Here is a 10,386-nt window from a genome sequence, read left to right as displayed (position 1 = left end):
TTCCCTCCATCCATCATCCCTCCATCCTTCCCTCCATCATCCCTCCATCCCTCCATCCATCCATCATCCCTCCATCCTTCCCTCCATCATCCCTCCATCCATCCATCATCCCCTCCATCCTTCCCTCCATCATTCCTCCATCCATCCCTCCATCCATCCATCATCCCTCCATCCTTCCCTCCATCATCCCTCCATCCATCCATCCCTCCATCCATCCATCATCCCTCCATCCTTCCCTCCATCCATCATCCCTCCATCCTTCCCTCCATCATCCCTCCATCCCTCCATCCATCCAACATCCCTCCATCCTTCCCTCCATTCATCCCTCCATCCCATCCATCATCCCTCCATCCTTCCCTCCATCATTCCTCCATCCATCCCTCCATCCATTCCATCATCCCTCCATCCTTCCCTCCATCATCCCTCATCCATCCCTCCATCCATCCATCATCCCTCCATCCATCATCCCTCCATCCATCCATCCCTCCATCCATCCATCATCCCTCCATCCATCATCCCTCCATCCATCCCTCCATTCATCCCTTCATCCATCCCTCCATCCCTCCACCCATCCCTCCATCATTCCTCCATCCATCCCTCCATCCATCATCCCTCCATCCTTCCCTCCATCATTCCTCCATCCATCCCTCCATCCATCATCCCTCCATCCATCCCTCCGTCCATCCATCATCCTTCCATCCATCATCCCTCCATCCATCCCTCCATCTATCCCTCCATCATCCCTCCATCCATCCCTCCATCCATCAATCCATTCATCCCTTCATCCATCCCTCCATCCACCCATCCATCCCTCCATTCATCAATCCATTCATACCCTTCATCCATCCCTCCATCCACACCATCCATCCCTCCATCCATCCATCCCTCCATTCATCCTTCATCCATCCCTCCCCTCCATCCATCCATCCATATCATCATCCCTCCACCCATCCATCCATCCCTCCCATCCATCCATCCATCCCTCCATCCATTCCATCCCCTCCATCCATCCCTCCATCCATCCCTATCCATCCATCCCTCCATCCATCCCGTCCCGTCCGTCCAATCCATCATCCCTCCATCCATCATCCCTTCATCCATCCCTCAATCCACTCCATCCTCTCATTCATCCCTTCATCCCATCCCTCCATCCCACCCATCCCTCCACCCCTCCACCCATCCCTCCACCCCCTCCATCCCTCCAGTTACAGATCACATTGCCACTGTCGCCTTTGGTTTGCTCAATTGGGGTTGAATAGACTTTGAAGTTAAATTAAATGAAATTAAAGTTTGTTTAAATTGATAATTAATTGATAACTTTTGCAACACTGTTATTATCCTGTTTATTTCCTGTGCTGCTGCTTTTAAACAATCTGAACTGTATAAGCGCTATATAAATCCACCCATAAAAACCCCAAAGCTTTGAGGGATCGTCCTTGAGGGAAAATAGTGACTAGAATATGATTGAACACGCATGATTATCACTGATTATCTCCAGGCGGATTTCCCCACCACTATAGGAGTGCACACAGAGGAGGAGGGGCAAGCTGACATGGGGGCGGAGCAAGAGACCAACAGTGGGCGGAGCTACTACATTGACACCACAGCGCTTCATGTGCCGCGGGCCGGTGTCGAGCTCATCTCTCCGCTCAAGAACGGCATGAGTACGACCAAAGTCCTTTATATAAATTGTCTCTGGTACGACACATTGTAATCATTTCACATGGACTGCAAAAGTATTTTCTACACATTTCTGTTATATTCCCCGCTAGTTGAGGACTGGAACGCTTTTCAAGCCATAATCGACCACATCTACAGCAAACACATCAAATCTGAGCCCGGTTTACACCCTGTTCTGATGTCCGAAGCTCCCGTAAGTACATCAGCACTCGTCGGTTACGGGTTCGAGTCCCAGTGAATGAATGAACTGATGAAGTGTAAAGTGGTGGACAAAGTACACAAATCAAGTGTTAGAGTAAAATGTACAGATTCTTTAGTGTACTCAAGTACTCAGACATGTAGATTTGTTCTGACTGGATCTCTGAATCAGTGAGTTGTTCAGTTCCCGAATGAATTATTCAGTGCGATTTGCAAACCGGATCCGTGAAGAGAATCAGCGTGTTTAGACATGCTAACACGTCCCGGAGCGGATGTGGATTTCTTCACAACGAGGAACGACATATAGGAAATGTAGTGGAGTAAAAAGTGCAATATAATCCTGTGGAAAGCAGTGAAGTGAGTTTTGCAATCTAAAAATACTTGAGAAAATGTATTATTTTGACATCTGAGAACTGCTGAATCTTCCTCTGGTGCTTTATGTAACGTTTTGTTTTCTTAGAATTTTTTACTTCATTGGAATGGAACGAAACTTGGTAAAGGTTTTGGCACTTGCTGTGTGAAAAAGACCATGATTTGAAAAGTTCAATAGTCCTGATAAAAATAGTCACACTTGTGCTCCTCGTTGTCAGAAATGACGCATTGGAAATGAATGTGAGCTGAAGTCCCTCTAGTGGAAGCGTGCGGTACTGCAGCCGAACACACTCTCACTGAACGCTCACTTACTGAGATATCAACCTCACATTTGGAGCACAACATGTTTAGATTTATGGTTTTGATTTTCTTGCAGTTTTAGAGTAAAACGTACTTTTGAAAATATATACTTCATTTAAAATGTAAAATATTATTTTTGTGCATTTTTCATAACAAAACATGTAAAATTCTGTCACTTTTTTTAAGTTAACTTATTTTTTTGCCAAATGTCGTCTTTGAAAAGAGACTTAAGTCTGTGTTTTAAAGCATTCAAGATTTACGACAGTTTAAGTTGTAAATGCTCAAAAAGTGAATAAATGGATTATAAATACAGCTTGAATATAATTTAGTATAAAAAAATCCCCTAAAAATACAAAATATGAAATAAAACCTGAGTCTGAGTCTGAGTTCAGTCTGATGATGATGCTCACCTGACCGGGTTTCCTCTCGTGACAGTGGAACTCGCGGGCGAAGAGAGAGAAGCTCACTGAACTCATATTCGAGCATTACAACATTCCCGCCTTCTTCCTGTGCAAGACCGCCGTGCTCACCGCGTATCCAATCAGAAGCCTCCGCTCAGGAACATCAGCCAATCAGAATCCAGAGAGAATCTTGAGTTGCCTCATGTGTTAATGATGTTGTACGTCACCTTAACCTGATTGACCGCAGCTTTGCTAACGGCCGAGCCACCGGGCTGGTGCTGGACAGCGGAGCCACACACACCACTGCCATCCCAGTGCATGATGGGTACGTCCTGCAGCAAGGTAAATAGAGGAGCGTGGATTGGATGCTTCAGTCCAGCACGTCCGGGACCGTCTGGTGTTTGACGTGAGCTCTTGTGTTCAGGGATCGTGAAGTCTCCTCTGGCCGGTGATTTCATTAGCATGCAGTGCCGAGAGCTGTTCCAGGAGATGAACATCGACACGGTCCCTACGTACATGATTGCATCAAAGGTACAGGTGTCTCACACACACACACACTTACCCAACCCCTGAATCTACCCATCACACACACACACACACACACACACACTTACCCAACCCCTGAACCTACCCATCACACACACACACACACACACACACACACACACATTCACATAGCCCAACCCCTGAACTTACCCATCACACACACACACACTTACCCAACCCCTGAATCTACCCATCACACACACACACACACACACACACACACACTTACCCAACCCCTGAACCTACCCATCACACACACACACACACACACACACATTCACATAGCCCAACCCCTGAACTTACCCATCACACACACACACACTTATCCAACCCCTGAACCTACCCATCACACACACACACACACACACACACACACACACACACATTCACATAGTCCAACCCCTGAACTTACCCATCACACACACACACACGCACACACACGCACACACACACACACACTTACCCAACCCCTGAACCTACCCATCACACACACACACACACACACACACACACACATTCACATAGCCCAACCCCTGAACTTACCCATCACACACACACACACTTACCCAACCCCTGAATCTACCCATCACACACACACACACACACACACACACTTACCCAACCCCTGAACCTACCCATCACACACACACACACACACATTCACATAGCCCAACCCCTGAACCTACCCATCACACACACACACACACACACACACACACATTCACATAGTCCAACCCCTGAACTTACCCATCACACACACACACACGCACACACACGCACACACACACACACACACTTACCCAACCCCTAAACCTACCCATCACACACACACACACACACACACACACACACACTTACCCAACCCCTAAACCTACCCATCTCACACACACACACACACACACACACACTCACACACACTCTCACACAAACACACACAATCTCTCGCTCTCATTAACTCCACAAACTGGATTGATTTGAGTGTGTGTGTGTGTGTGTGTGTGTGTGTGTGTGTGTGTGTGTGTGTGTGTGTGTGTGTGTGTGTGTGTGTGTGTGTCAGGAGCCCGTGAGGGAAGGAGCTCCGCCGCTCTGGACCAAGAAAGACAAACTCCCTCCAGTCAGCAAGTCCTGGCACACGTACATGTGTAACGTAAGATCTGCAGGAACTCACGAATGAATCCATGTGTGAAGTGTGTGTGTGTGTGTGTGTGTGTGTCGGTGTGATCCGTCAATGTTACTCTTTCAGGAGGTGATTCAGGATTTTCAGGCATCAGTGCTGCAGGTGTCGGACTCTCCGTATGATGAGCAGTGAGTAGAACGCACGCACACACACACACACACACACACACACACACACACACTCGTCTGATCTCTGTGTGTGTGTGTGTTCAGGGTTGCTGCACAGATGCCGGCGCTGCACTATGAGATGCCGAGTGGCTTCAGCACAGATTTCGGAGCCGAGAGATTACGGATTCCAGAGGGCCTGTTCGATCCCTCCAACGTGAAGGTGAAGCGCATCGTCCAGTCCGGGAGTAATACAGTCTGGAAAAATCATTCAAATTAAAACAATTTGGAAAATTCATGGAAATGTTAGTCATTGAATCTTGAATAAATATGGAAATTTATAAAATCTTGAAAAATTATGGGAAGTAATAAAAACTTGAACAATCATGGAAATGAATAAAAATCTTGAAAAATCATTCAGATTAAAACAATTTGGAAAAATCATGAAAATCTTAGTCATTGAAATAAATAAAATCATGAAAAATCATAGGAATTAATAAAATCTTGGGAATTAAAATCTTGAAAAATCATTGAAATCAATCAAATCTTGAATTAACATGGAAATGAATAAAATCTTGAAAAATCATGGAAATGAATAAACTGAAACTCCATGTGCAGTTTTATAATGAATCTAAAATGTCAAATTACATCGAACAATTTTATAGAGTAGAAATTGCCATCTGAGTGCAAAAACACCTATAAAAAGAACCCTGAAATGACGAACGGAGGGAAAATCATGTAAATTCAGTGAAAAGAGGTCTGAAGAATCATGGAACTGCAGTATCTGAATCAGATGAAGTGTGTGAGACGCTGACCTGTGTGTGTGTGTGTGTGTGTGTCTCCTCAGGGTCTGTCTGGAAACACCATGTTAGGCGTCGGACACGTCGTCACTACCAGCATCGGCATGTGTGACATCGACATCAGGCCGGTGAGAGCAAACGCTTGGGTTACTCACTACATGTTCAACAGTAGCAGAACCACTGATGTCTGAGATGAAGGTGTGTGTGTGTGTGTGTGTGTGTTTAGGGCCTGTACAGCAGCGTGATGGTGACGGGGGGAAACACACTCCTCCAGGGCTTCACCGAGAGACTCAACCGAGAACTGTCCCAGAAAGCTCCTCCGGTGTGTTCCTCATCTCAGACGTCTCAGTCGGATCGGGTCTTCACACACACTCACGCTGTCTGTGTTTGCAGAGCGTGAGGCTGAAGCTCATGGCCTGTAACAGCTCCATCGAGAGGAGGTTCAGCTCCTGGATCGGAGGATCTATTCTCGCCTCGCTGGTGAGACTTCAGTGGAGTTTCAGGCTAATTTAACTCTCAGAATCACATGATTAAAATTATGCATATCTGGGATTCATATTTTGGTCGTATCAACCACCTCTAAACAGTTTAGCTAATGAGGTCATGCCATATTTATCTTTACATTTACATTTAATCATTTAGCAGACGCTTTTATCCAAAATTCTGTGTCTCTTTGGGATGATGCACCACAGGACACCGTTCACCTGCAGAACACAAGCTTCTGGAGACACATCGGTCTGAAGTAGTGAGTGTAGGTGTAGAGGAGCAGAGCCAGTGGTTGATCTGCAGGAAAACATCAGAGCCTTGAATCTGATGCGCGCGGCTGTTGGAAACCAGTGCAAGTTTTTGAGGAGAGGAGTGATGTGTGCCTCTTCGGCTCGATAAAGACACTCTTGCTGCAGCATCTGGATCAGTTATAGAGGTTTGACAGATGCTGGAAGGAGAGAGCATTACAATAGTCAAGTCTGGAGAGAACAAGAGCTTGGAGAAGGAGTTGTGTAGCTCTGATAGGAAGGGCCTGATCCTCATAATGTTGTATAAAGCAAATCTGCAGGACCGGGCCGTTCTAGCAATGAGGTCTGTGAAGTTCAACTGATCGTCATTCTCAACTCCAAGGTTCCTGGCTGTCCTGGATGGAGTTATGGATGATGAACCTATAGCTGAATGGAGAAGTTGTGATGAAGTGTTGGGTTGGCCAAGAACACAAGCAGTTCTGTCTTCACAAGGTTGAGTTGAAGGTAGTGGTCCTTCATCCAGAAATAAGAAATATCTCACAGACAGGCAAAGATGCGTGTGGCTACCGTCGGATTCTCTGGTTGGATTGAGAGGTAGAGGTGTGTGTCGTCATTGTAACAGTGATAGGAAAACCATGTTTCTGAGTGACAGATCCTAGTGATGACATGTAGATGGAGAAGAGAAGCGGTCCCAGCACTGAGCCCTGAGGCACTCCAGTAGCTAGATGATAACAGTGATGGGAAAAAACATGTTTCTGAGTGACAGATCCTAGTGATGACATGTAGATGGAGAAGAGAAGCGGTCCCAGCACTGAGCCCTGAGGCACTCCAGTAGCTAGATGATAACAGTGATGGGAAAAACCATGTTTCTGAATGACAGATCCTAGTGATGACATGTAGATGGAGAAGAGAAGCGGTCCCAGAACTGAGCCCTGAGGAACTCCAGTAGCTAGATGATAACAGTGATGGGAAAAAACATGTTTCTGAATGACAGATCCTAGTGATGACATGTAGATGGAGAAGAGAAGCGGTCCCAGCACTGAGCCCTGAGGCACTCCAGTAGCTAGATGATAACAGTGATGGGAAAAAACATGTTTCTGAATGACAGATCTAGTGATGACATGTAGATGGAGAAGAGAAGCGGTCCCAGCACTGAGTCCTGAGGCACTCCACTAGCTAGATGATAACAGTGATGGGAAAAACCATGTTTCTGAGTGACAGATCCTAGTGATGACATGTAGATGGAGAAGAGAAGCGGTCCCAGCACTGAGCCCTGAGGCTCTCCAGTAGCTAGATGATAACAGTGATGGGGAAAAAACATGTTTCTGAATGACAGATCCTAGTGATGACATGTAGATGGAGAAGAGAAGCGGTCCCAGCACTGAGCCCTGAGGCACTCCAGTAGCTAGATGATAACAGTGATGGGAAAAAACATGTTTCTGAGTGACAGATCCTAGTGATGACATGTAGATGGAGAAGAGAAGCGGTCCCAGCACTGAGCCCTGAGGCACTCCAGTAGCTAGATGATAACAGTGATGGGAAAAAACATGTTTCTGAATGACAGATCCTAGTGATGACATGTAGATGGAGAAGAGAAGCGGTCCCAGCACTGAGCCCTGAGGCACTCCAGTAGCTAGATGATAACAGTGATGGGAAAAAACATGTTTCTGAGTGACAGATCCTAGTGATGACATGTAGATGGAGAAGAGAAGCGGTCCCAGCACTGAGCCCTGAGGCACTCCAGTAGCTAGATGATAACAGTGATGGGAAAAAACATGTTTCTGAGTGACAGATCCTAGTGATGACATGTAGATGGAGAAGAGAAGCGGTCCCAGCACTGAGCCCTGAGGCACTCCAGTAGCTAGATGATAACAGTGATGGGAAAAACCATGTTTCTGAATGACAGATCCTAGTGATGACATGTAGATGGAGAAGAGAAGCGGTCCCAGAACTGAGCCCTGAGGAACTCCAGTAGCTAGATGATAACAGTGATGGGAAAAAACATGTTTCTGAATGACAGATCCTAGTGATGACATGTAGATGGAGAAGAGAAGCGGTCCCAGCACTGAGCCCTGAGGCACTCCAGTAGCTAGATGATAACAGTGATGGGAAAAAACATGTTTCTGAATGACAGATCTAGTGATGACATGTAGATGGAGAAGAGAAGCGGTCCCAGCACTGAGTCCTGAGGCACTCCACTAGCTAGATGATAACAGTGATGGGAAAAACCATGTTTCTGAGTGACAGATCCTAGTGATGACATGTAGATGGAGAAGAGAAGCGGTCCCAGCACTGAGCCCTGAGGCTCTCCAGTAGCTAGATGATAACAGTGATGGGGAAAAAACATGTTTCTGAATGACAGATCCTAGTGATGACATGTAGATGGAGAAGAGAAGCGGTCCCAGCACTGAGCCCTGAGGCACTCCAGTAGCTAGATGATAACAGTGATGGGAAAAAACATGTTTCTGAGTGACAGATCCTAGTGATGACATGTAGATGGAGAAGAGAAGCGGTCCCAGCACTGAGCCCTGAGGCACTCCAGTAGCTAGATGATAACAGTGATGGGAAAAAACATGTTTCTGAATGACAGATCCTAGTGATGACATGTAGATGGAGAAGAGAAGCGGTCCCAGCACTGAGCCCTGAGGCACTCCAGTAGCTAGATGATAACAGTGATGGGAAAAAACATGTTTCTGAGTGACAGATCCTAGTGATGACATGTAGATGGAGAAGAGAAGCGGTCCCAGCACTGAGCCCTGAGGCACTCCAGTAGCTAGATGATAACAGTGATGGGAAAAAACATGTTTCTGAATGACAGATCCTAGTGATGACATGTAGATGGAGAAGAGAAGCGGTCCCAGCACTGAGCCCTGAGGCACTCCAGTAGCTAGATGATAACAGTGATGGGAAAAAACATGTTTCTGAGTGACAGATCCTAGTGATGACATGTAGATGGAGAAGAGAAGCGGTCCCAGCACTGAGCCCTGAGGCTCTCCAGTAGCTAGATGATAACAGTGATGGGGAAAAAACATGTTTCTGAATGACAGATCCTAGTGATGACATGTAGATGGAGAAGAGAAGCGGTCCCAGCACTGAGCCCTGAGGCACTCCAGTAGCTAGATGATAACAGTGATGGGAAAAAACATGTTTCTGAATGACAGATCCTAGTGATGACATGTAGATGGAGAAGAGAAGCGGTCCCAGCACTGAGCCCTGAGGCTCTCCAGTAGCTAGATGATAACAGTGATGGGATGAACCATGTTTCTGAATGACAGATCTAGTGATGACATGTAGATGGAGAAGAGTAGTGGTCCCAGCACTGAGCCCTGAGGCACTCCAGTAGCTAGATGATAACAGTGATGGGAAAAAACATGTTTCTGAGTGACAGATCCTAGTGATGACATGTAGATGGAGAAGAGAAGCGGTCCCAGCACTGAGCCCTGAGGCACTCCAGTAGCTAGATGATAACAGTGATGGGAAAAAACATGTTTCTGAATGACAGATCCTAGTGATGACATGTAGATGGAGAAGAGAAGCGGTCCCAGCACTGAGCCCTGAGGCACTCCAGTAGCTAGATGATAACAGTGATGGGAAAAAACATGTTTCTGAGTGACAGATCCTAGTGATGACATGTAGATGGAGAAGAGAAGCGGTCCCAGCACTGAGCCCTGAGGCACTCCAGTAGCTAGATGATAACAGTGATGGGAAAAAACATGTTTCTGAATGACAGATCTAGTGATGACATGTAGATGGAGAAGAGAAGCGGTCCCAGCACTGAGCCCTGAGGCACTCCAGTAGCTAGATGATAACAGTGATGGGAAAAAACATGTTTCTGAGTGACAGATCTAGTGATGACATGTAGATGGAGAAGAGAAGCGGTCCCAGCACTGAGCCCTGAGGCACTCCAGTAGCTAGATGATAACAGTGATGGGAAAAAACATGTTTCTGAATGACAGATCCTAGTGATGACATGTAGATGGAGAAGAGAAGCGGTCCCAGCACTGAGCCCTGAGGCACTCCAGTAGCTAGATGATAACAGTGATGGGAAAAAACATGTTTCTGAATGACAGATCC

The 10,386-nt window shown here is 46.4% G+C and overlaps 1 protein-coding gene across 1 annotated transcript in view; it reads left to right on the top strand.

Annotated features, from left to right (window-relative positions):
* Positions 1–1,524: 1,524 nt before the first annotated feature.
* Positions 1,525–10,386, top strand: part of actl6b (actin-like 6B) — an 11,773-nt gene continuing 2,911 nt past the window's right edge. The window contains exons 1-11 of the mRNA XM_084428454.1: positions 1,525–1,664; positions 1,773–1,873; positions 2,986–3,083; positions 3,199–3,293; positions 3,376–3,482; positions 4,555–4,644; positions 4,741–4,802; positions 4,887–5,001; positions 5,626–5,706; positions 5,805–5,900; positions 5,972–6,058. Of these exons, the coding sequence (XP_084284580.1) occupies positions 1,553–1,664; positions 1,773–1,873; positions 2,986–3,083; positions 3,199–3,293; positions 3,376–3,482; positions 4,555–4,644; positions 4,741–4,802; positions 4,887–5,001; positions 5,626–5,706; positions 5,805–5,900; positions 5,972–6,058 (1,044 nt within the window). The 5' untranslated portion in view covers positions 1,525–1,552. The remainder of the gene's footprint in view (positions 1,665–1,772; positions 1,874–2,985; positions 3,084–3,198; positions 3,294–3,375; positions 3,483–4,554; positions 4,645–4,740; positions 4,803–4,886; positions 5,002–5,625; positions 5,707–5,804; positions 5,901–5,971; positions 6,059–10,386) is intronic.

This window comes from Rutilus rutilus (genome assembly GCF_951802725.1).
Source record: "Rutilus rutilus genome assembly, chromosome: 13".
In the NCBI taxonomy this organism is placed as follows: Eukaryota; Metazoa; Chordata; class Actinopteri; order Cypriniformes; family Leuciscidae; genus Rutilus; species Rutilus rutilus.
The sequence above is the reverse complement of the archived record's forward strand: the minus strand, read 5'-3'. Positions and strand labels throughout refer to the sequence as shown.